The sequence below is a fragment of the Lasiodiplodia theobromae genome, assembly GCF_012971845.1.
Source record: "Lasiodiplodia theobromae strain AM2As chromosome Unknown scaffold_38, whole genome shotgun sequence".
Lineage (NCBI taxonomy): Eukaryota > Fungi > Ascomycota > Dothideomycetes > Botryosphaeriales > Botryosphaeriaceae > Lasiodiplodia > Lasiodiplodia theobromae.
Window position 1 is genome coordinate 314,981 of NW_023336517.1, and position 25,790 is coordinate 340,770.

At 55.8% G+C, this 25,790-nt stretch overlaps 5 protein-coding genes across 5 annotated transcripts; 2 read left to right on the forward strand and 3 right to left on the reverse strand.

Annotated features, from left to right (window-relative positions):
* Window positions 1-934: 934 nt before the first annotated feature.
* On the reverse strand, window positions 935-8,163 carry LTHEOB_10417 (Alpha-glucan synthase; the record flags this gene model as incomplete). The annotated part of the gene is made up of 5 exons (XM_035507060.1): window positions 935-1,860; window positions 1,913-7,244; window positions 7,296-7,549; window positions 7,604-7,754; window positions 7,810-8,163. The coding sequence occupies 5 exons, from the start codon at window positions 8,161-8,163 to the stop codon at window positions 935-937; spliced, it is 7,017 nt and encodes a 2,338-aa protein (XP_035367954.1).
* A 1,195-nt stretch (window positions 8,164-9,358) lies between these two features.
* On the forward strand, window positions 9,359-11,340 carry LTHEOB_10418 (Glycoside hydrolase family 13; the record flags this gene model as incomplete). The annotated part of the gene is made up of 6 exons (XM_035507061.1): window positions 9,359-9,607; window positions 9,675-9,836; window positions 9,889-10,044; window positions 10,094-10,202; window positions 10,251-11,053; window positions 11,122-11,340. 6 exons carry the CDS (start codon window positions 9,359-9,361, stop codon window positions 11,338-11,340), a joined length of 1,698 nt encoding a protein of 565 aa, XP_035367955.1.
* Window positions 11,341-12,237: 897 nt separating this feature from the next.
* On the reverse strand, window positions 12,238-13,189 carry LTHEOB_10419 (uncharacterized protein; the record flags this gene model as incomplete). The annotated part of the gene is made up of 3 exons (XM_035507062.1): window positions 12,238-12,582; window positions 12,769-12,894; window positions 13,019-13,189. 3 exons carry the CDS (start codon window positions 13,187-13,189, stop codon window positions 12,238-12,240), a joined length of 642 nt encoding a protein of 213 aa, XP_035367956.1.
* A 755-nt stretch (window positions 13,190-13,944) lies between these two features.
* On the forward strand, window positions 13,945-14,816 carry LTHEOB_10420 (uncharacterized protein; the record flags this gene model as incomplete). The annotated part of the gene is made up of 3 exons (XM_035507064.1): window positions 13,945-14,039; window positions 14,109-14,207; window positions 14,288-14,816. 3 exons carry the CDS (start codon window positions 13,945-13,947, stop codon window positions 14,814-14,816), a joined length of 723 nt encoding a protein of 240 aa, XP_035367957.1.
* A 3,353-nt stretch (window positions 14,817-18,169) lies between these two features.
* LTHEOB_10421 (Peptidase S41 family protein) lies at window positions 18,170-20,511 on the reverse strand (the record flags this gene model as incomplete). Its single annotated transcript, XM_035507065.1, has 3 exons — window positions 18,170-19,878; window positions 19,926-20,051; window positions 20,112-20,511. 3 exons carry the CDS (start codon window positions 20,509-20,511, stop codon window positions 18,170-18,172), a joined length of 2,235 nt encoding a protein of 744 aa, XP_035367958.1.
* Window positions 20,512-25,790: the final 5,279 nt, after the last annotated feature.

Below are 25,790 nucleotides of genomic sequence, written 5' to 3' on the forward strand. Positions count from 1 at the left end.
GGCAGGTCTGGACCAAAGATACGGCGATAACGATGACGACGACGCTGGCGACGGCGATGACGACGCACGCGCCACACACGTTCACGATAGGAAGTAGTCTTCAGATCGAGCAGTCGACGGCATTGAATAATGTGTTTTGAAAAGAGTTTTTTTTTTCTTAATTCAGAATGAAAAACAGCAGCAAGCGCCCAAGGGGCCACCCCCCTGCGCTGCGAGGTGACGACGCGCTTCAACTGCAGAAAAGTCACATCACATCACGTGACGTAGGCGAACCCCAACACCCCCAACATCAATACATTTCAACAAAAACGCTCAAAGTCCCTCACGCGCTTCATCAACAACCACATCAACTGAAAGCAAGAAGCAGAACATCACTTCAAAAGGGCAAAGCAGACAGAAAGAAATTCAAAAGCGAAGAGAAGAATAGAGGGTATCTCGATTTTTATAGACAGCAATGCTTGCTAAAAAACAAAGTTGTCTATACAGATATGTATAAAACTCTTGTGGTTGTTGTTGTTCCTCGTCAATAAAAAACCCAAATGCTAAACAAAAAACAAAAAACGATTATCTCTCTTCACAAAAAAACAAACACCAAGCCGGATGATATATGTGTGTGACAAAACCCTCTCCGTAAATAGTTAGTTCCGCCCTCATTATATATAAACCTTTTTTGTTCTAGATGGTAGGCTGTCGACTGATTGATGGATGGTCGAATCGGTCGCTCTCGGATGTAGAGAGGTCTATGTACAAGGTATCGGATGTTGTTTCGAACCGTTAGAAAAAAACAAAAAACAAAAATTCCAAAAACCGCAATGCTTCTTTGAGAGATGCTCAAAAACTCGACAAAAATAAGGAAAAAATCTTGTGCCATGGCCGTGACAAAATCGCGTGCGTTGCGTCGCATAATATGGTGGTATAAGGTGATGATCTTTTTTTACGGCTTCATGAGCTGCTCCTTTCTGAAGAAGGTCGCGAAGCCGACGCAGATGCCGAGCTGCATCAACAAGCAAATCCAAAAGCTGGCGTTCGCCAAACCCGAGGCACCGACAACGGCGAAGTTGGGGAAAACGGGTCCAGGGCCGAGACGATCCGGCGCCGTCGCGCGGCCGAGGATAGTCGCTACCGAACCGATGAACTGGGCGGCGATGAGGGAGAAGGTGTTGTGGAAACGCGTCATCGTCTGCAGCAGCATCATACCGAAGCCGACACCCTGAAGGGCGTCCAGAACGCCGAGCCACAGCCACAGGGCGCGCGCGACGAGGGCCGAGGCCGTCTGGTTGCCGATCCAGGGCATGTAGTTGGCGATGCCCGAAACACCCCAGAGCATCTGCGCCCAGCGGGGGGCGCCGACACCGATGGCAAACATGGGGAGGATCCACGAGTGCGACTTGGAGAGGCGGCCGAGGTACCAGAAGGCGGCGGCCCAGAGGATGATGAAGAAGAAGATGACGAGGATGGCGATCTGCCAAGCGCTGGCGTGGTTGGTCGTCCAGAGGAAGCGCCAGTTGCGGCCGTAAGGCGCAGCGAGCCAGTAGTTCTGGACGAAGACGGTGATAAAGAACCACATGATGATCTTACGGCGGTACAGGGAGCGGTAGAAGTCAGGCACATCACCGGGGATCTGGCGGTAGTAGTTGGGAAGTCCAAGGTAGACGATGGCAGCGATAGCCCACAAGATAACGGCCAGCGGAAGACAGACACCGGCAATGACGGCCGTGGGGGTAGATGTTCGCGTCTCGACACCCGAGTCCGAAAGCTGAGTGAGGGCAGATCCCCAGTACCAGAGGGCACTGATGTAGATCTGCTGGGTACCCTGAACGAGACAGGCGCGGAGAATCCAGGTCTTGATGGGAGCACCACCTATAGAAACGGTTAGTCCTGTCTGAAAGGTTAGAGTGCATGTATTGCTTACCTTCGTCACCAAAGTTCTGGGCAAAGTAGATGGAACCACTGGCAGATGCGACCGAGTAGAGACCCGAGCCCACACGCTGCGCCCACGTCTTTCCAATCGTCGAAGTGGCGAAAGGAGCAACGCCAACGCAGAAGAAAGCCGCGCCGTACAAAACAAAGGGCAGAGAGAGGACGTAGTAAGACTTGATCCTTCTGAACAGGTACCACCACACCAGCGAAGAGACGGCGAAAATGGTCGCGATGATGTACAGAGTAGTGGCCGACTGACCAATTTCACCGGAAAGCAGAGACACCTGGTACGAGTTTGCCGCGATGGTCTGACCAAGGGCCAGGAAGAGCGAGTAGATGGGCCAATCGCCAAGCTTGATCATCATGAACTTCTTGATTCCCGTCGGCGTGTCGTAGCCATTGCCCAGCGGGTGCATGTCGTCGTACGAAGAGTAGCTGCCGCTGGCGTCGTCCATCTCGGTCATGGTATCGCGGCCGCCGAAGGGGCTGTCTCTGCCACTGGCCGATCTGAGAGCAGAAGGAGCGGGACTCGAAGGGCGCGTGTTGGGAAGGCCGAGCGAGAGCATAGAGCTATCGTCCAGCGTCTTGCCCAGCTTGGCATCGCGGTAAGTGTTGTGCCACTTCTTCTCGCTCTTGATCAGGATGTCCTCAATGCACAGCTGATTCTCCGATGTGCTCGGGTTGAGCTTCTCCAGCTTTTGCTCGAATTCCCTCGAGAAGTAGCCATTGGCGTCGGTGAAAGACGGGTCAACCTTTTGAAGAGCCATGTCGTGCCGCGAACCCACAACCGTGTCCAAACTGAGAACCGACGAGTTGCTGAAGGTGGTGTTGAAACTTGCCACACTTCCTCTGTCGTAACCACCACCAACGAGGTTGGCGCCCAAAAGCGGGGGAGGGGGCAGCAGAACGTCGTTCTGGCCGGGAGACGAGGCGGGAGAGTTGAGTGCGGGCGAGTAGATGTCGTCGGGACGAGGAGAAGCTTGGCCAGGCGAGTGCGGAGGAACGGACAGGTGAGCGGCCGAGACGGGACGGGAGCCAGTTGGCGTGCCCATGCCGAACGAAACTTGCGAGGCATTGGGCGAGAGCTTGGGAGACTTGCCGAAGAGACTGAGCATAGAAGGCGAGGAGAGACCAAGGCCCCTGTGCTTGCCAGCGTTCTCGTGGTTGATCTTGATACACGTCGACTGGAGAGTCTCCAAATCCTCGACCCACTGGGCGACGGGGAAACGCTGCTTGGCCGAACGAGCACGCATCTGGGCCCTGGTCGCGGTGTCGGAGGCGAGAGCGTCGTGAATGGCAGACTTGAACTGGCGGATCAAATGCTTGGGAGTCATCGATTCGACAGTGAACCACCAACCAGGCATCTGACCCAGACCACCGACACGCGCACCGACACCAAGAGCACCCTTACGACCGAACTCGACAGCGACCAGACCGAAGGGCTCGTCACGGGACGGAATCAGAGCGAACTCAGCACCGGAGAAGATGAAAGGCGGGAGAGCAGTGAACTCGGGCTTGGAGTAGACGCGGCCGGGGAACAGTTCCATGATCTTCTGCAGCTTGATGGCCGCAAAACGGCCGTACAGATCGATGACGGGACCGATGGCGATGAGCTGAACCTTGGGGTAATTCTTGAGAACCGAGGGGAACACGTCGGCGATGAGATCGACACCCTTTTGCATAGACCAACGACCGACGAACACAAAAAGCTCAGCCTCGGGATCCTGGTTCAGGCCGGCCCATTCTTGCGCTTGCCTCTTCAATTCGCCACGGCTGGCCTCGTAGGCCGGATCAACGGGAACATCGCCATCAATCTTCTCATTCCTGTCCCACTCGCCGGTATCGGTAGGATCGGGGTTGGGGAGAGAACCAATGTTCGGCAGACCCCAGAAAATGGGGTAACGAGCAAACGAACGCTTACCGTACTTCCTAGAGACACCGACGGCACCGAAACCCTTCTGGTGAATACGCAGATAACTGGCGGCGGCGTGGAGCAAGTTGAACACTTCACCGAACTGGACGTAGCGCTTGGCGATTTCCTCATCCAAGTTGAAGACCGAGCAAACTTCCTTGACCTGAGCGTGCGTCCTCATGGGCCAGAGACCCTGGAACTCGGCGTTGTGGAGCGAGAGAGCGCAAGGAATGAGGTTAGGCAGGAGGTACAGCGGCGCCAGGGCTCCGTGGTAATCGTTGATGTGGTACAGGTCGATCTGGGGGAAACGCTTGACCGTCTCGGCGATACACTGGTTCCATGCAGAGTAGTAGATACCACTGTCGAGGTCGTCCATACGAGGCGGGTAAGGCTCAGACTTGGTCTGCTGGCGGAAGACGGGGGCGTCGAGGAGAACGTAGGTGATGTTGCGAAGCTTGTGGATACCGACGTTGATCTGGTAGACCTTGTCCATGATGGTGATGAACATGGGCTCGGCGACCTCGTCGACGGGGTAGTCGACACCACCAACGCAGGGAACGACCCAGATCAGATCCTGGTGACCAAGGGACTTGCCCATGAGCTGCGCCATGACACCGAGACCACCAATCTTAATCTTGATGTTCCAATCCTCAATATCGTACTCCATGGTGGCAATGAGAACAGCGCGGCGTTTTCCATGACCAGCTGCGGCAGCGAGAGCAGAGACATCGCCAGGAGAGCCGGGCGCAGTGGTGACTTGAAGGTTGGGAGTAGACTCCATAGCCGCCTTCTCGTACTCGGCCTTGCGCTTCATCCTGCGACGAAGAGCAAGAGGAATAGATGCCTTGGCTGCTTGCGCAACACCGTTGGTGTTGAACTTGACCTGGTAGAACGACTTCATGTAGAGCCAAATGACGGCCGCGGCAGTCAGGACGGGAATGACCCAGAGCAGAATGAACAGCGTAAGCTGGTAACCCATGTGGCCGGTAGGCTGGAGAGTCAGAGACTTGCCATCGTAAGAGACGGCAAGCCTGTACGCCGTGTAGGGGCTGGACGGAAGGCTCGAGATGTTCACCGTGTTGGACGTCAGCGACGACGGGGGAAGGCGGTCAAGGACACCGTCACCGTCGATGTCGCCGTAGATAAAAGACTGGTCAGGCTTGCCATCTGGATTCATGCCCCAGATGTTGAACTGAATCTTGGCCGGCCATTCAGTAGCAAGATCGAAGTGGTAACCGCCACCGCCAGTCGTGTTCAAGGTCGCCGTGTTGTGCAGACCACCGTCGTAACCGTACTGGTTGTAAGGACCGTTGACGAAGATGTGCGGGAAGGCACGCGTCGTCTCGCTGTTCAGATCACCCTCCTGCTGGTGGGCACTGCTGGAAACAAGACGGCCCCAGTACTGCACAATGACGTGCTCGCCATCCCACTTCTGATCGTTGGTACCGGTCCACTTCAACGCGGGCATCGTGTAGTTCTCGCCCGTGTATTCAAGCCACTCGGTCCAGGTCGAACCCCAATCTCTCGACGCGCGGAACTTGGTGGCACCGGCCGCGTTGTGGGAAACAATCAGATTGTCGCTCGATCCGCCCACAAGAGTGGACGAGAACTTGGCAGTCCTGGGGAAAGTGATGGGGTTCTTCTCGTCACCCACGCGGATCATGAAGTGATCCTTGGTTCCGGTCTTCAGTCCGGCCGTGGTGGTCGCGTTGGTGATGGTAATGCGGTGGACACCGTGAGCCACGTCCGTCAGCGTTGCCGCGTACTTCCAAGCGCTGGGAATAGCGCCATTGTAGTCATGTTCAGTGGTGTTGCTCATAGTGGTACATTGGGCGTTGGAAATGGTTGGAGACGAGCCGTCGGCGGAATCCGAGGTAAAGGAAATGGCCTTCGTGAGCGAGTCGCAGCTCATCTCGTGGGAGAAGTGGATCTCGATGTCAACCGACTCCTTCTCCTTCGTCGCCTTGATGCGGGAGTCATGACCAGGCACAAACTTGGTAATGACCGGGTTGGGATCGACGAAATCGTCAACGGGCACGAAAGCCTTGAAACCCCACTGCTTCATCTCGAGCTCATCCAAGCAGCCGTTGGAGCCAGTCTGGTCTTCCAGGCCAAGCTTCAGGGGCGACGACTTGAGCGTGTACTCTTCGTAGGGATAGAACAGGTTCTTGACCGTGGTTCCAGAATCGTAGGGCGCGATCAAAGACCTGTTGTTGTCCGAACAGTCGAAAGTGTAGGTGGTCGTGGTGTTATCGTTGCTGTACACAAGCCAGACGGGCAGGTTACCTGCACCGGAACCGGACAAGTCCTGGGTGGCCTCGTGGCGCATTCTCACAACGCTTCGAAGACCCATTTCCGTGCCAGTACCCTTCGAGCCGGGCAGATAGTTCCAGTACGTCATGTTTGAGAGCTTCTGCAGCTCAAAACCATCGTTGAGCGTCGGGAAAGCGGCTCTCAGCTCGTACATGCGCTTGATGATGTTCCTGACGGGATGCGAGGGATCACGGTGATCGTAGCTCACGGTGTCGTCCTTGCATCCTGTCAGGGACGTGTTGAGCGGGAAGTTGGTGTACTTGGTGAAGGGAATGCTGTAGCAGCCGTGGTCTTGCCAGGCGAGAGACGAGGACAGGGGCTGTCTGCCGAAAATGTAGTTGTCGGCAGTACTCTCCAGGACGTAGTAAGCTTGCTCCTCACCGAAGAAAAGGAGCGGGATACCGGGCATAATCATGGTCGTAACGAAAAGGCCAGCCAAATTCCTGTCAGTTCCGTTCGTGATACCCGGCCAGCGGAAAACGTCCTGGTTGGTGGCTCCGTAAAGATGGCGCGGGTCAAACTTGCCCGTGTTGGCGTTGATCATGTCGTTGGTCTTGACCATCTCGTTCCACGCGTCAACCCAGTCGATGGGGAGATCGCGCTCGGCCTCGTAGATACCGTCAATGCCCAAGAAACGCAAAAGACTTCTGTAGACGGTGTAGTGGAAGGCCCAGGCATCGACAGCGCTGGTGTTGCGCTGGTAGATGGCGGGCGCTTCCGGCCAGGTGAGGTTGGCCGTGTAAGACTCCTCATTGGTAGCCCATTTCATCTGCGGCTCCTTGCCCCTGCCAATGTAGATGGATCCAAGCGTGTTGTCCGACACGATTTCGCCGGAAATCAAGAAGTTCTTCTTGCCGACCTTGGCGGCGCACTCGCGGATAGACTGCGACCACTCGGCCTGGGCTTCCAGGGTGATGGTCAGCTGCTTGTCGATACGGAAGCCGTCAAAATCCAGCATGTTGATGGCAATGCACGAATAGAGCTTCAGCTTCTTCAGCACGGTCGGGTCCCATTCCTTCAAACGGTCCTGGACGAACGAGAACTTGGACAGTTGCTTCTGGTATTCGGGGTAGGTTCCGAACGACTCGACGTCTCCGAACTGGGAAGGGTCAGCGGACAGGAGGCGCTAGCGGCTCAAAGCATCACTCACCAGATCAAACTCGGACTTCTTGCAGGTCTTGAAGTTGTCCGTGACGTTGGATCCAACCATGGTCGCATCCTTGTTCCAAAACTTGGGCACGTTGCAGTCGTCATTCTGGTCATTGGACACGTCGAAATCCCAGTAGCGCCTTCCAGTCTTGTAGACGGCGTTGTGTTCATCCCACTTGAAGGGCGCGGTGCCGTTGAGATAGCCTTCGAAACCGATGAGGTCGCTCATGGTGGCGATCGTGTTGTCGAGGATCACTGCTTGCGCGTCAGCACCGATCGCCGTGCGCATCGTTGAAGATCATTGCGTACCGTACATGCCACGCTCGTGGATCTCGCTGATGGCGTTGCGCCATATCGTGATGTTACCAAAATGCCAGTCGAGCAGGGTCAGGTCGGTGGGCGAGTACGAGTCTGCGGCCCACGGCAAGTTCATGAAGGGGCTGCCGGCGATGTAGATGCCCTGTCGGCGCGTCAGTCACAGCGCTGCGGGAGAGCGCGCGTGGGCGGAGACGAACCTTGATGCCCATGCCCTGAATGTAGTCCAACGTGTCGATGAGGCCCTCGATGTCGCCGCCATAGCGCAACTGGTTGGAGGTGATGTCGACCTCGAAAAGGGTGCCATTGATGTTATCGTTGGAGGGGTCGCCGTTGACGAAGCGGTCGAGGAAGAGCGTGTAGAAGGGGAAGCGCCAGTTGTCTGGCGACGGCTGGAAGTCGTGGTCTTCCCATTGTCCCCAGTATTTGGTCGGGTCGGTTTCGCCCTGCTTGGTATTAAGGTTCCAGTCTGCGTACTCGTCGAGGTACGGCAGAGCGTAAACCTGGATTAAGCAGAGAGCGAGAGTAGCGAACGAAAGACCCAACCGCGCCATAATGCAAAGAAAAAACGAGAAAGCGAGTGTAGGGCTGCAGGGAGCAGAAGAGAGGGGAGACTTCTCTCTGCTTCGTGGAGAGCTTGACAGGTACGGTTAGTACCGTGCCGGTCTTTAGCCTTTGTTCGCTCAAATTAGTTGCTCCTGATGTAGCTGCTCTGCGGCAAAGGCATAACCGCAATACGAACAGGGGGGGAGAGGTTAGGGGATGGATCTGGTTGGGTTGTTGAATCAACGTTGCTGGAGAAAGAAACGGGCGACTTTTGCTAGCAAGCAGATAAGCCGACTGGAGCTCGGCTGGGATCCACGCGGCGGAGAGCGTCCGTGGGCTAGTACTATTGATAGACACAGTCGGAGCCCTAGCAGACCGGCACGGGCTGATCGAGGCTCATGTCAAAGGCAAATAAGCCGGCGGCACCAATGAAACGCGGGAGGCCGGTGGAAGGAGCAGTGGCTTGGCTCCTGCAGGCGTGGTGACGGGGGCGTTGCGCCGCAGAATTCCTCAGGCGGGCGCACGGGAGTCCGTTTCGGGCGTCGTATTAGGATTCGTTACAGAACACGGCCGTTTCTCGAGAATTCGACACGAGCGCCAAGCGAGCGCCGCCCCACGCCGGTGGATCGCTGCGCACGCCCCCATGCCATGTTGCAGGGCTGCCGGGATACGAATGACACGAGAGGCGGGACTGCGGCCGACGGAGGCACCGCGGGCGCGGGGCGGTGGGTGCCAACAGCGCCAGCGCGATGACGGAACAGGGGCCATCTGAGCGGTGCGGCGACGGCGTGCGCGACGGGCGGGAGCGTTCACGGCGGGCGGCGAGAAGGGCGGAGTGCGCTGCGAGCATGGGCCTCGACTGCGGGCGATGGACGCGGGCGATGTGGGCGACGTTCGAAAAAGGCCGCTCGCTTGGGCGATAGCGCCAGGCCCGATCGGGCACCCCCCGGTCCGGGCCTGCGGCTCGCCTGAGTAATGCGCCCATCAATCAAACCTATACGAGCAACCATCCCAGCACGTCGCATGAAGCTAAGCCGCCGCCCGGATAAGCCTCCTGGACCCCCCCGTGCCACCACCCAAATGCCAGTCGGCCCGCGGTCTGCCGACTGGCCCTCTGCTTTTGATCCTCTACAGCCCGTTAAACTTCCCCGGCGCGGTGTTTGAATAGGTGCTGCAATTGATGTTGCTGCACTCGACGCAGTCATGACGCTCCAACCCAAGTCGCTCGCTATCGCCGCCCTCGGCGCACTCTCGCTGCTGCAGCCCGCCCTCGCTGCCACCACCGAACAATGGCGGTCGCGCTCCATCTACCAGGTCATCGTCGACCGCTACGCCCGCACTGACGGCTCGACCACCGCCGCATGCGATGTCGAGGAACAGATTCACTGCGGCGGCACATGGAAGGGCCTGGAGAACAAGTTGGACTACATCCAGGGCATGGGATTCACCGCTGTGAGTTTGTCGCATTACGCGACCAGTGTCTCAGAAAAACGGCTGACCCAGACTTCGCAACAACCAGATCTGGATCTCGCCCATCACCAAAGGTATCGAGGGCAATTGGCCCTCAGCTGGCGAAAACTACCACGGCTTCTGGCAGCAGGACCCGAGCCAGTTGAACGAGTACTTTGGGACCGAAGATGACCTCAAGAGCTTGTCCAAGGCCGTCCACGACCGCGGCATGGTGCGCCAGACCCCGCTCCCGCCGCATTCCAACCTCGACTGACTCCCCGCAGTACCTGATGATTGATTTCGTCGCCAACAACCTGGCATGGCCCGGCCCTGGCGCCGACGTCGTCTACTCCAACTTCTCGGCGCCCTTCAACACCCAGTCGGCCTTCCACAAGTTCTGCTACATCACCGACTACAGCAACCCCACCAACTACCAGAACGTGCGTATCAACCGCCTTCTCGTCTGCGCACAAGCTAACCGCCGCCCAGTGCTGGCTCGGAAGGGATACACTCTCTCTGCCCGACATCAACACCGAAGACCCGGACATCATCGAGTACTTCGAGAACTGGGGCGTCAAGGTGACGACCGACTATCAAGGTAAGCTTTTGCCGAGATGCTGTGCAACCTCAGCTAACCGCCCTGCAGTCGATGGCTTCCGTGTCGATGCCGTCAAGCACGTGCCCAAGGCCTTCTGGAGCGAGTTCGAGTCCAAGGTCAACACCTACACCATCGGCGAGGATTTCACCTCGCAGACCGAGTACATCTGCAACTACATGATCAACGCCGTGTCCGCCGTCCTCAACTACCCCATGTGGTACTCGATCATGAACACCTTCAAGAACTCGACCTCCCCCGTCCAGGCCCTCACGTACGCCATTAACAACCTGGACACAACCTGCCACGACCCCACCATCATGGGTATCTTCACTGAGAACCACGATGTTGCTCGCCTGGCCAACATGACGGACGACCTCTCGCACCTGAAGAACGCCCTGGTCTTTGGCCTGCTTGGCGACGGCATTCCCATTTTGTACTATGGCACCGAGCAGCGTTTCCACGGCGGCGAGGATCCGGGCAACCGTGAGGCGCTGTGGCTGTCGGGCTACAACACGTCGGCGCCGCTGTACCAGCTGGTCAAGCAAATCAATTGGGCGCGCAACGCCATTGTCGGCAACGCCACCTACGACTACTGGAGCCCGTACTGGACCCACAAGACCAAGGCCATCGTCGCCCACGACGACGTGCTAGTGATGCGCAAGGGCTACGACAAGAGCTTGGTCACGGTCATCACCAACAAGGGCAGCAACGCCGACGACATTGGTCCCTTCGAGATCGGCGATACGAACTTCCACGCGGGCGCGCAGATCGTCGACGTTACCACGTGCAAGACTAAGACCACAGGCGACGCCGGCGTCTTCTCCACCACTTTGACCGGCGGCGAGCCGCAGGTAAGAAATTTCGGAGAAAAACAGTGGAGAATAGGGGGAGTACGAGAAACCGCTAACTCGGAGTTTAGATTTGGGTTCCGACGCAGTACTTCAACGGCACCCTCGCTGACATTTGCCCCGACGTTTCGATCAAGGCCGACGACAACGACGGAAACCCCTCGACGGGCGGATCCGGCTCCGAGGAGGACAGTTCGAGCTCGTCGTCGTCGTCGCTTGCGCCCGCCACGGCCAAGTCCAGCAGCCTGGCGCTACTCAGCGCCGTCTTCCTGGTAATCTTAATTCTGTAAAAACTTTATCAAGTAATGAGAGCATCTAGTGGACAGCGCTAGTCAGGCATTGGGAGAAATGGCGTTCAAGGGGGGATATATCAGAACATACGCACGCATATTGGGGAAGGCAGCATTTTGCATTTTTGTCTTTTGGGTTTTCCGTCCAAGATCAACATAACCTGAGTCACGCGAGCGTTCGGTCGAGAACTTCATTACTTCCGCGATCATCTACTTCGTTCAGAGATATACCCACAATTTCGATACTTTCACGCAAAACAAAATTGTCGACACATTAGCATTTTTGCAGGGGGGACGGGGCCGTGGGACGGCTCGAAAGATTCCCCATGGGTCCTGCATGGCGATTTGCCGCGGGCCCTCCCCCGTGTCGGTTGATTCGCGCGCCGCTCATCACCCGAATCGGCAGCCCGAGCGAGGAGATTCGGCAAAAACGAGAAGAGGCAGTGATGTGTTCTCACACGGGGATTGTCAGTCACAGCGCTCGCACTCGCACGCGCGCGCGAAATGCGGTTGCAGGCAAAACACGAGAGATGCACGCACGAGTCGGAAGGACTTGTTGAATTGCTGCCTGTGGTGTTGTCTCTCTTCTCACCGACGAATTGGAAAAAAAGGGCCAACGCATTTGGCCGAGAAAGTTACAAGTGTATTACACAACGTAGAAGGTCAAAAATAATATTTTCAATCGAAGAGAAAATAGCTATTACTTTCCTTCATTGCTGCCACAGCCTAATCTCACACCGCCACTCGCAGCCACCACCAACAACACATCCACACATCCACACCATCTCCACCTCTCCACATCACACAGATCTCACGTCAGCATTCAAAAAAGAATCAGGCAGCGACGGAACAACGCAGCAGCCAGATCCTCATCTAGATGAGATACAGCGGGGCGGCTTAGGTGGATGACTCGACATCCTTCTTGGTGAGATCGAGGGCGTCGAGCGAGACGATGCTGGTGATGTTGCCGTAGGGGGCGGCGGTCTTGGCCGTGGCGAGGTGGTAGGCGGCGATGGAGCGGCGGAAGTGCGAGTCGACCTGGTTCTTCTGGTTCGCCGCCTGGTCCGAGTAGGAGCTGTTGGACGGGAAGAGGCCGATCATGTTGAACATCCAGGCGTCGACGACGCCGCCGACCTCGCGGATCGACGCCGGCACGCGGAACTCGTTCTGGTCGTCCATGGCCACGAAGTTGTCGGCCGAGCCCGCGAGCGCGTCCATCAGCTCGAACATGCCCTGGACGAGCTGTGGGAGAGTGTGTCAGCGACCATTGCACATCTTTATTATGAAGTCACGACGTTCGGCAATTGTAATATTTCGACCGTCACGGCAAAGAGATTAAAAATTCACGGGGAACACGGGAGGCGGTGGCCTTGGTTTTGGTGGGCCGGCGTGGCGGATGCGGGCGGATGGCGGTGGGAGATAACTTACGTAGGAGTATGCCTCGTACACGAGCTGGGTGTCCTCGCTCTCCTCGGTAAGAGCAGCGGAGCCAATGATGAGCTGGATGTTGGCCAGGACGGTATCGTACAGATCATCCATCTCCTCGAAAACATCCTAGACGAGGGAGCGACCCACATGGTCAGCATGGGTTGGACCAGTGATACGTCGGCACGTCGGGCAAACATGCTCCTTCAGCCTCACTTGGGCGCTGACGAGAGAGAGAGCGGAGGGCACTTACCTGCATCGGGCCGGTGTTCATGGTGGAGTTGATCTGCACGACTAGATCTTTGATGTCGAAAGCCTGGCGGGCGAGCGAGTTTCCCGTATCCTGCATGTTGGCAGGGCTCATGGTGGCGGAGACGCCGCCAAGGAGGCCGAAAAGAGCGATGATGGGCGCGGAGTACTTCATTTTTGCGATAAGGACTGTGAGAAGGATTTACTAGCGTGAAAAAACGAGGGAACGAGCGTGTGTTGGTGGTCAAAGGAGTGACACGTAACGAATGACTGGCCGGGATCTTGCGGTGCAGAACTCAGCGCGGGGGAGAAACATTCTTTTTATTGTAGGGTGCTGTTTCGCAGTGAAGCCCCCCCTCGGGCGCGCCGCAGCAGTGGCTCACTTGCATTGCAATTAATTGCACCCCAATCTGGTACGTGCTAGGCTACATCGGGCCGGACTGTGGCCGCTCGAGATCTGCGGCGTTCTGGTAATGAAGCTTTCACGAGGGCCGGCAGTCATGGGGTGATGTACCTGCGTCGCCGCCAATCTGCGGCTATTTTTAAGCTCCTCGGCGGAGCGAGCTGCCCCTTTTCTGGCCTTGGCCGGTCTTGGCCGTTGGCGCCCTACGCACCAGCCAACTGCTTGACCATCCGCCCTCGTTCGTATGGTATTCCGCGCCGGTACGGGCGACAATGACATAATACGAGCAACTTTACAGAGTGGGCGGAAGGCGCAGCGCGAGAGGCGGCAGCCAGCCCTACGGTAGGCTCCGGCAACAATACGAGCACTGCACAATCTCCAGCTTTAAAGCCATGGCCCCAACGCTCGCTCTTCCGGCCGTCAAAGCAATTTCCTCCATTTCGTGGTATCATCAAGCGTAGTCGCTCGTTCACTCTACGCCACCCACCGCTATACAGCACTTTCGTTGTTCACAACATCTATCCACAATGTTCTCCAAGACTCTCGTCCAGGCTCTTGCCATCACGGCCCTCACCAGCGTCGTTGCTGCCGACTGCAACCAGGGCAATGCCGCCGCCATCTCGTGAGTTATACACTGCCCCGTGCATCGATTCAATATTGTGCCTCCTCACTGACCACCCATCTCGAACAGCCTCTTCGAGTCCTGCGGTCAGGTCCAGGGTTCCATGAACGTCTGCACCACCGGTGCCGTCACTTCGTGCTCCTGCTCCGTCCTGTCCCACCAGTCTGCGTAGGTGCCACCTGCCATTGACCCTTCAATGGCCCCATCTCTCTCCCAAAGAACAACCACTGACGTCACCACCAATACAGTTGCTACTCCAGCTACAAGGAGAACTACTGCCCCACCTGGGTCTACCAGAACGACTACTTCTCGGCCAACTGCGGTGCCAACCTCCCCTCCGAGACCAGCAGCAGCAAGTCGGACAAGCCCGCCTCCACCTCCGCCGAGGCCACCTCGACCGCCGCCGCTTCCTCGTCCGCCTCCGCCACCGCTGAGAGCTCTTCCTCTGCCTCGTCCGGCTCCGGCTCCGGCTCTTCTGCCGCCGCCGCCTCCACCGGCTCCTCGGCCTCCACCCCGGCCGGTGCCTCGTCCACCGGCGCTGCAGGTTCGTCCTCGGCTTCTGCTTCCGCCTCTCGCTCGGGTTCCAGCTCCGCCGCTGCCTCGGCTTCCGCTTCGGGCTCCGCTTCGTCGGCTGCCAGCTCGGCCGCCGGTGCTAGCACCCCCGGCAGCACTCCCAGCGCCTCTGCTTCGGCCTCCGCTGACGGTAACAACGCCGCAGGTGTTTTCGGCGTCGACTCCCTGCTCATGGGCGCCGGTCTCCTGGCCGCGCTCTTCTAAGCGCTCTCGCCTATCAACAGCAAGTAAAAAAATCGGAAAGCAGGACGCGCGGCGTGCGCCGTGTTCATTTGGGGGCTTGTGGCTACTTGTGGAAGGTTGGACGCAGTGAGCTGAACGTTATCAGTTCAAGCTTTCTGATGTTTAATTAACTGCGAACGCCTCCCCTAAGCGTGTGCGGCGTTGCGCCGGGCTGACGGTTTTTCATTGGACGGTGGTTTTCCTTATCGGGGTACATCCTGGTATCGCATTTCCTCGTTTTGAGGGGGCTGAGTTTGGGCGGGCGAATAATGTGTTTCCAACAAATCTAATGGGTGCTGTGTTCTTACCCCAATCAGTTTCCCTCCTCTTCATGTCCTTTCACGCACGCGGTCACATCACATCATTTTTCTGGGTATGCATATAGAACGACTATGGGCTCTTCGTAGCACGGATATAGAAATTGCGCTTTTCTTCTTTCGTTATCTCACTGCCTCGCACCCCTGTCAATCGCTTATTGGCCCTTATCGTCGTGTGTATATGCCTTTGCTGTCCCTGCGTTCTAGACTGGCGGAGGAGGGGAATTGATTCAGAATGTTTTGTTGGACGAAACCCGAGTGTGCGGTGTGCGGTGCTTGTGTTATGCAGCGGCGGGACCCTCCCCGTACGACGGTTGTCTCATGAAAGCCCACAAGGAACATAGGGCGGGGGTGGTGGTCCCACAGCATTGCTGCACGTACCCCTGAGCACCTGCATACTGCGGTGCGACACAGAAAAATAATATTCCGAAGATCCGATAGCGAGTTTTTTGGGGGCTGATCTGATCTCAGCAGTCAGAAGTCTTTTTTTTTTCGCTCGGCCGCGGTGGCGCCGGCCCGCTTAGGCTGCTGACTGCAGGAACCGTAGCACGAGACCAACGACGTGCTTGCAACGAACTTGACGGCGGTGGCGTTGTCGCTCGGTGGAAATTGGTGGTGAGACTAGCGTTTAGGCGCGCACAACAATAAACGTTGCCGGTTGCCGGTTATTCTAGCATGTGCCTTTGCCGACGAACGGGTCTAGTTACAATACAATACACAGCACCCCCCGGTCAAACCCTAGGGCCGAGCACGTTCCCTCGACCCTCGTGCGTTAGCTCAGCTGCTAGTCACCAGTGTCGCCCGGCTTGCTGGCCCGTGGCTCCATTCCGCAGGCACCGCCGAACGACGGCCATGCCATGCCATGCCATGCACATCGGCACCACACACTGCCGAGCAGTTACAAATAACGTGCGCTAGGTCCCAAGACTCGGCCATGTGCGCGGCGACGGGTCCTTCGGTCGGCAACTGACAACAAGAGAAAAAATTTTCGTGGGAACACGGTGCTAGTATCTAAGTCAGGAGGTGTGCGATCATGTCTCAACACACTGCCCGTGTTCATTATCGTGTTATTGGTGATAGGCAGGGCGGGCGCAGGGGACATGTGATTAGGTGCTTGCTGCTGCTCTCGCAACACGAGGCGCGACGCCCGGAAGCGATGAAACACCGAGTCAACAGAAAGCAGAGAAGCATTCGACCGGAACCGTCGCCCGTCCCGCGCGAGTAGGGAAGGTGGGGCCCCGGTTCGGGTTCCTGTACGAGGTGCTGCTGCTCTGCCCGCGCCGCACCCCCCTTGCTTGGCTTTCGTCCCTGATCTCATCTCACACGTCCACGCATCGTCGGTTTGCCACGCCTTTTTTTTTCCTTCCGCTGCTTCACCACGCGACAGGAAGGCACCGGGCGTCTGGAGGAGCGGCTAAGCGACCGCAACAACGGCCGTGAGGCGTGGCTCGCGCGAGCCCTGCTCCTGTTCCCCCAGGGAGCTCGGGTACGTGGTTGCATGATGCGTGGCCAGCGAGAGCCGCAGGCAGGCCCACCACGGGGGGGCAAGGCAACGAGGCGAGAGCCAGGTCGCCCCCAGGAGCCCCGTGCTTCTAGAAGGCTTCGCCGTCGACGTAATGGGCAAGCGATTGACATGCCGACCCGACCTAGACCCGGCGTGCCTGTGGGCGGTCTGCGCTGGCAAAAGCGCGGCGGCGGGGCCCTCGTGCCAGTAGTAGGGGGTGTAAAAATATCCCGTAGGGCAGGACGATGATGCGACCAAATGGCCGGCCGCGGCGCACGGGGACGGCATCGTGGCCTCTGCTCGGAGCACGCGACTCTCCCTCTTTTTTACCAGCTCGCTGTTTTGTGTCGTCTGTCGGCCGAGCCGTGCTCACACGGGCCGAAGAGAGGGCCCGGTGGGCGGTTACAGTGCTAAACTCGTGGGATGTGAGAGAAGAGCCGGAGGAGGAGGACGGAAGCATGACGATGAGCTCCTGCGCCGCCCAACAAGCTCTCTGCGCTGGCGCGTACGCCTGACTCGGACGAAATCGCCCTGTCTCGCCCTCGTCCGAACCCCTGTAGGACTCTGAGGACAACACCGCCTACTACTGCTATTGTAGTACCGTCTATGCGGTGTAGAGTGCTGCTACTACGGAGGCGAAGGATAATGCCTATTGAAACAAGAGTAGCGAAGCTCAAACCGAAACTCGGCATGACCCGAGACACGCACCAATAGACAGGCGCCTGGCACTTCCACTATTGTACAGCAGCTCCGTCAATGCCAGTGTTCTGGCCCACCGCCGTTTTCCTACGTAACCTCTACACAGAAACAAGCATCATCATCATCTGCAGGGTCTCAGGCAATGCCCTACCTGACCGTCTACTCGGCAGACCGCACCCTTCTCGGCCAGACCGACATTGCACGCCCTTGACTCGCCACCTACTCTATCCCCTACGCTCTTACTCAACCTTACGCGCCAGCCTACAACGGCCTTCACCGCGCGACTGTTTCCTTGCCGGGCTATTCTCAGCCTCAACGCTTTGACTAGTGAGTGCGTGCGTGCGTGCGTTGAGGTCTGTGTCTACATTTAATTTCAGCCCTAAGGATCAAAAAACAACGCTTGGATCGTGTGCGACTCACCACGGTCATCGGCGCCGCCGTGGCTTGTACTCGCACCGGTCTCCTGTACTACGCAGTACTACCGGCGGTCCGTCGGCAGAGGCTGGCCTGGGCTGAGGTGGTGTCCGATGGTTGTAGCAGTAGTGATGAGTGAGTAAGCCAGCACGTGCCTTCCCGCGTGGACAGCCCTACGGGACTTCACTGCTTGCGGAAAACGAGACTATTGGATTCATGGACGATTTTGTATTGGGAGAGAGACACTGCTACCTCGCTCATTTCCTCATCTCAGTGTCTCATGAAGTGCGATAGAGGGTCTTTAGGTATAGAACAACTGAGCGTGGTGAATTCCCTTGTCCAACATCAGCGCTCAAAGCTGCCAGAAACCAAAAAAGGAAATAAAGAATACACAATGCCATCTACAACACCCCCATCACAACCGCAACCCCGCAAGCCACAACCGCCGCAACCCCAGACCAGCCCCGGTCTGACGCCGCCGCCGCGCTGGTCTTGACAGCATCAGCAGTATACCCCTTCCCAACCGCCTCCGACGCCTGCGCATGCCCCGTCGAGCCCGCCACACACCCAGCCTGATCCCCATCCAACCACATCGCATCCACCACCTTCTCCCACAGCGGCACGGGGCTGTAAATCATCGGCACCGTATACCATAGCCTGCAATCCGCATAATCCCTCACAAACTGCAGCGGCACCCCACTGTCGTCTCCCTGCCTATAGTTATTCCTGTAGTTAATCTGCGCGTTCAACGACCCTCCATCCTTCGCCGTCCTCCGCCTAACGGTCGACGAATTCGCCAACCCATCCACCCCCGCGCTGCCCAGCACGTCGCTCCACCGCTGCCACGTGCTATCATCCGCGTCCGAGTTGTCCAGCAGCGCCCGCACCGCGCCCGCCTTGTCAGCGACTTGGTCGAAGTGCAGCGTCTCCGCGCCTTTCGTCCCGCCGACTCCCACCGCGGGACCGGTGTTGGCCGGCCGCCCGCCGACGACGACGCTGCGCACGCCCGCCTGCGTGCGCATCATTTCCGCGAAGACGGCGCAGGTGCTCGCGCACGCGCCGTCGAGCAGGAGGACGATGTTGTCCGCCGCGAACGGCTGCGGCGGGACGTTGGCGAGCGAGCCGTAGCCGCTGACGACGAGGTTGGAGAGCGCGGGGGCGGAGAGGTTGGCGCGGAGGAGCCGCGTGAAGGTGTCGCCGGCGTAGGTGTCCGGGCCGAAGAGGGCGGACCACGAGGCGAAGTCGGTGTGGGCGGAGGTGAGGGAGGCGTGGTAGGAGAACTCGGCGATGGAGGTGGAGTGGCTGGCGCCGGGGAGCTTGAGGGTGAGGGCGGTGTTGAGGGTTTTTTGGTCCCCGGCGGAGGGTTCGGTGAGCGCGGACGCGACTTGCCCCATGGCGTTGATGGTGTCCAGGCCGCGCAGCCGCGTGCCGCCGTAGGGTTCGAGTTGCGGGAAGAGCTGCTTGAAGAGGTCGTAGCCCAGCTCGACGCTGCCGCCGCTGTTGTGGCGGAGGTCGATTATTAGGTGCGTTTTCTTTGCGGTGACGGCATCGGCGAGGAAGGAGGAGACGGTGTTGCGGAATTCGTCGTCGTCGTTGGGTTGGAAGTCCGGGTTGGAGATGACGGCGACGTCTTTGTAGTTGGCGTCCGTGAGGAAGTAGCCGGCGAGCGTGTTGTCGCTGGTGTACCAGACCGGGGCGGGGTAGCCGTAGGGTGGGTGAGGCTTTGAAGATGAAGAACGGGGCTTGGAGGAGCTGGAGGATTGCTTGCCGGTTAGGAAGGTGTTGAAGAAGGTGGAGCCGCTGTTGATGTTGGAGAGGTCGACTTGGATGTTGGCTACGTTCTGGAGTTGCGTTGTTGTTTTGTCTTCGTGAGTGAGGGTTATCGAATCACCTTCGTAGATGCCGGATGCGGTGAAGTAAGTGCCGTTGTTCTGAGACTGAGATGCACCGGCGGGATTGTAGAACAGGTTTTGGTACCGTGTGTCAGGGTCCGGGCTTGAGCCGTCAGTGTCGGAGAGCCACTTGAGATAATCACTGACGGGCTGGTTGCTGATTGATTGGATTGCTGAAGGGATGAAGCTGCCATCGTTGTGCTGTTTGTCGATATCCGCTATTTTGTGTCAGTTTAAAACGTTTCGTGGTTGTGGGAAAACGCACTCTTCAAATAAACCTTGGGTGGTGACTTTCCGTCCGAGGAAACCGACACAAGGTTAGAATCCTCTGGGACCCTACCAAAGCCGATAGTAGTTGCGATGTCGGGTGTGTATCCAAGATGGCCATCATCTATATACATGTTTAGTTTTTTTTTTAAACATGCTGGGAACATTTTTATAATCAACTTACATGCAAGATTAAACAAATTGACGATATCCATCTGCACATCGTACTCACTCTGGTAGCCGTTGCTGGAGATTTTATTCTTGATATCATTCAAACCCCCGAGGAGGTCCAGGGGCGGTGCGGGATACCCCTGTGGTGGGTTCTTCAGATACGCGATGGTGGACTGCCATCTCACGATGTTGGACATTTCCGACACCAGCTGGGCATCGCCATCAACATCCACCGGCACCGCCTTGAGACAACCGTATGCAAGGGTCGGGGGAACATCCTTGTTCGGATTGGCCTTGCTCCATTGGTTCATCTGCGCACATCCATCTGTGTCTCGGGCGTTCCTGTCCGCCGTGGGGGATGCAAGGGACGCTGTCGACAGCAGGGCCGCAGCCAGAACAACGAAATCGATCATCCTGGACGAGAAGATCACTGCGGGATCAAAAAAGATCTGGGAAAGCCCTGGTTTGGGAATGATGATCGACACTCGTGCAGGTTCACATCTGAGTTATATATCTACCCTCCACCATCAAATGCCTCTCCGTAAAGCACCCTTCTTTGATTTCGGATCAGAAGTCCGGTCAAGCCGTGTGAAAGGCACCAGACAATGGTGTTTGGATCAATTTAGCCACACTCATGCAGGGCCACGCTGACTGCAGCGAACCACCCTCAATTTCACGATCGTCACCGCCGTTCGGTCAAAATGGAGCTACTGCAAGGGTCTGAAGACGGCAGATCAGAGGTGCTCATGCAGAATCTAATCTGCTAAAACGCGGGTGACCTTAGAGACCCTTAGCAGTTGTGTACAGAAAGCAAGCCATAAACATGTGACTGGATGCATGTCATATCTTAGAGTCTATCTCTCTGGAGTTGATGCCGTGTGGAAATAACGCCGCCATGTTTCAGACTCCAAGCTTCGGATGCGTGGGGTATCAGTAGCGATTCATGCTTGGTACCAAAAACGGGACAACGGTTGGCTCTAGCACGTGGTTGGGTGAACCTCATACGAAGGATCTGGATCTGGGGATGAGCCACACCGTCAGAGCCTGCATTGGCTCAGACACTTAGCAACACTACACGCACTACGTCTTCCTATCGTGAGCCGCTTTTGGAAGTTCCGAACAGTTGTTGATCCGCAGCACCATCATCACCTCGTCGCTTATTAATGACGTCCGGCAATGCTCTACCGGCTGCCTAATCTCCACCAGATGATCCATCGTCGAAGCACTGACACGTAGCGGTTGTTGGAGCCAGTCCGTACAAGGTAAGTAGGACGTTAAGAGCTGGCGCCTCTGCGTGATCTGCGAAAACTAAGCCCTGTGCTAAGCTTGGGAGAGAGCCAGGCTAATGGGATGCCGGTTTGCCGGATATGGTACCCATGAAAGGATCACCGGAGTAATCCCGCTGCCCACCAGCTCAGCCGTGCTTGCCCAGCTCAGCCACAGCGCCCGGCTCTCCAAGCCTTACATCCCATCGGACTTCGGCCGATGACGGCGGCTGCATCTGTATGTGCTGCCATGCCTCGGTCGTGCTTAAGCGCTGAACCCTGCATGTGGGCGGCTCACTCATAGGCTTATGACGTCGCCTGAGCGGCCGTCAGCCAATTACTCCAAAAATAAAGCCTCATTATTCGTGATGCCCAATGACAACGTCGGGACGTTTCTCGTTGCTCCTCTTCCAGCAGCATCCAATATTCCCTTTCCAGCCACTTTGCTTTTGTTTGGCCCGGCTGATCTCTCTCCCTCCAAGCAATCCCGTAAGAAACGCCACGTGGGGGCCCTTTTCGGATTACGCCGCTAGGCCGCAACCTTACATCGAAGGTTAAATGTGGGTGTGGACTCTTGGCCCCAAGAACACCAAAAAGCAAGGAACAAGGTTTTTTTGCTCATCATCATCAGCAGCCCGCGGGATTGCGCCACAGTTTTTCTTGCTGACTGCATATGTATGACCACAGCTTTCACGCGTCCAACAGCCCCCACCAACCGTGGTACCAATCTGAGGCGCAGGTCCTTGTGGCGAGTATCGTGCTTGTTAAGCCCCTTGCATCTCCTCACGCGATCTGCGCAGACCGGCCCAGATGCTCTCGGCTTCCCTGCTTTTCGCCCTGGCTGTAGTTGGGGCGGCTGGGGTGATGTGGTCCCGTGATGCGACTTCGTACGAGGATCATGATTCGAGCCTGCTCCCGACCAACAACTTGGCGCATATGCATGCGATGCAAGTTGTGCACTCATTTTGGCAAGCCATCTCACGTTGCAAGCCACATCACAGTGCAGCCGCTGCGGACTTGTCAGTAAAGGGCGTCAGAGGCTGCCGTTTGCGGCCAAACTTACGCTTATGATGGTATGGCTTCTTGAATAGGCATATGGGTGCCTAGAGCTGACGGCGTCCATGGCTAGCCAATCAGTGACGGAAGCGATTGTACTTTGAGGCTAGATCAGAATAAGCAATCAATCACATGAAGTGCAGAATCGCCCAGGTAGGCAGCATGTCACGGGTTGTTTTTGTTTGCAGCTGAGATATGCCAAGAAAATCGGTGAAGTTTGCTTTCATGTTGTCTACAAAAGAATATTACAGCCGAACACTAGCGCAAAGAATAGCTCAGACTATGAAATTGCTCTGCCGGTACGAGTGATGTGATAGGTAGAACACAGTGGCATCTACTGTTCCTGACAGACGACGAGCCTGTACTACTCAAGAAATTAAATCCTGGCCAGCGTTAGCCTGCAATATCCCTTCTCCTACATACAAGGAGATTCAAATGCACCGATTGGAAGGTCGAACTCACCGGTAAAGACAGAATGTATCACTTCATCACATCCATGCCGACCCTGAGACGTTTCGCTCATATAGTCTGTCTATCCGCAAACATCCTGGACCCTTTGCGTCACTGAAAGCAATCCTGCCAACATCTTCATCGGGCTTCACATCTTGAATTCTGACCCACTTGCCCTTGAGCAGCCTTGCGCGCTCCGTTCCTTCCATAACGCTGCCGCCTGCAGGAGCATCGACGAAAGGCGAATCTCGTGTTAGAGCCGAAACGCTCCAAAGGAAATCCGGGGCTCGTGTCATGCTACGAATAACGATGTTGGCTAGCGCGCAGAGAGTCATAACAAGGGTCGAAGCCATGTACAACGTGAACCAAGGCTTTTTGACGACGTATACATCAGCTGTGAACCTCTGCCAAGTACCTGTCGAGTTGTTCCAATCAGAATTCTCTTCCACGCTCAGACTTTTCATTCCAACCAGGCTTTGCATGTCCATTGATGAGCGAAGGAATGTGTTGACGAGCATGCTGAGGCGAGCTGAAAAAACTTTGGGCGATAGATGTGTGTGGTTAGAATGCGTTTCGATTATGTTGTCAAGGGTCGGAGGGGGGTCTTGGAGAAATATTTCGAGCATCCCAATGCTTTTTAGGTGGACGTTTGCTAAAATGAAGGGAATTTGCGAAGACATGTCCACGTTAATCCGAAGTCAAAGGTGGTGGAGTTCCCTGGTACAGGAAAGCCTTTTGTATGCCGGGCCGCTTTAGCAGCACATGAAAGTTCTCCGCCCTCGGACGACCTGGTGCAATCTACACTGCTGTCGATGTGCGAAGCTGTAATCTCACATAAGGTGATATTACCTGGCTCGCTCGATCTGCTGGTAGCGAACAACAACACTTTCTTGCTTTTTGTCTGTTCATTTAGCTTGAACGAATCCAAAATAGACATGTATATGGTCAGAGTCCCGGGATCTCCGCCTAGCACTTTTTTTTTTTGGCTCGATCGTTTCATCTATAATGGAAGCGTAAGAGATATCAATGGGATTCTGGAGTAGCCATTCTTTCTCATCGACCCATGAGCCATACTAGAAAAGTTCGTTAGCCAACATAGAGGTTTGCACTCTCTGTCTCTATAGTTACACTTATAGAGAAGTAATGGTAATATAAGCTGATAATAGTCGTTCCGTTGCCTTCAACGTCTGATTTCATTCCTCGCATGGGAAGTCCTATCAAGGAGTCGGAGGGCGGAATTGTACCCGACGATATATTGACCCATTTAAACGGTTGACTTAGTTGGTAGTCCGGAAGTAGATGCAGCATTGGTACTCGTACATTTCCCTATAGATCCGTGCTGGTGGACTGGATGGCTAGTGCGTCACTCCCAGCTTGTTGTACAGCGAGGTGGAAATTATTATTGGGTCCGTTTGAATGTATAAGTCCGACATCCGATGCTAAAAACGCTGCTTCTGATACTCTGCTCCACCGGTTGTACAGCGATACCCCGCCGGATGTCCCCGCGTTGAAGGCATTACCACTTTGTGAGAGGTCGTTTAGGGGGAATGATTGAATGTTGATGCGGAATGAAGTACGGTTCTTCTGCAACTGCATAGCTCTAGAGACACCTTAGCCGCCTGCCGGGCTTAATGTCCAAACAGCAGCAAGACCAGGAGTCCATAGACTAAAGATGCGGAAATTAAGGCATACGCGAAAAGTGCTGACCAGCGTTTGGCTTGTGGAAACTACCTCGAGTGTCTAAAAGAAAGGTAAGCCTGAGGACTACGGCAAGCGTGCCTACATGGAACGCCTTACACCTGGGGTGGTTCCTCTCTCCGCTGAATGCAAGGCAATGGCCTTGGCCATTGGCCCAACAACGGTAGCGAAGGCAATTGGCCACAAGGTGGCCGACACTGTTGTCGCTTGCACAATGGCCTCCCCAGCCTTGGACTCAGCCTTTCCATTTATCATGGCGATGCAAGCTCCCAAAACTGGAAAGTATATCAGCAATGGGACAATGCCAGAGGGTATTAAAGCTCCAGACCGATGAAACAGGCTGGGATAACGAGTATGAGGAACTGCGGAATCAGGCGTTTGACCGTAGAAGCCCTGGAATCATTGAGAGTTTCTGGAGCCTGTTGAGCGAGGTTCTCATCAGAACGACCTTGAAGCGGAAGTAGATTACTATCATATTTCATTTCAGTTTTGAAATTTACTTGCCTTGGGTCATCATGGCTAGGAGGGGTCTCCGGGGTTGATCTGGCGGTTGCTGATAACTCATCTTTGCAGCGAAGGAAGCTATATAGAAGGCATTTGTTCTAAATAAATATGCGTGATGGCTGGATATAATAGTTTTATCCTTTCACAACATGGTATTGGAGCGGCAAGCTTGGTCATTTTATACTCAACTGGAACATTGTGCTTTTTTTTTTTCTCACAAGGCTGAGCGATACAGCAAGGCCCAATATGGGTTTGAGATTCGTGTTCGTCGCGCCACTCATCGTTGTGGCTGTTGAAGGATGCAAGAAAAGTGTCGTTACCACTGTAGGGGATGGTAATGAATGCTAAATACGATCGACGATCCTGGATGGTTTCACACACAAGGAGAACTTAGATTTGTAGATTAGAGAGTAGAGCTTTTTATAGATTGTTTTGCCGAACCGTTATAGAGATATTTTTCTGATGGAAAAGTGCTTCACAAATTCGGTAACTAGATTGTATTATATCGACTACGGTCGCGGTCGATTCGAATCTTTTAGTTAGAGGCTTACCTTAGAGTTAAAGTCAAAGTAATAAAACACGATATATATAGTAGTAATAAATATAAGCGTTTATAAGACTTAATTGTATAGCTACGATATGGATACAGCAAGTAAACGAATGACATAATAGGGAAGCGAGTAAAAGGACAAGTAAACGAGTGAAAGGTCAGTTGTTAA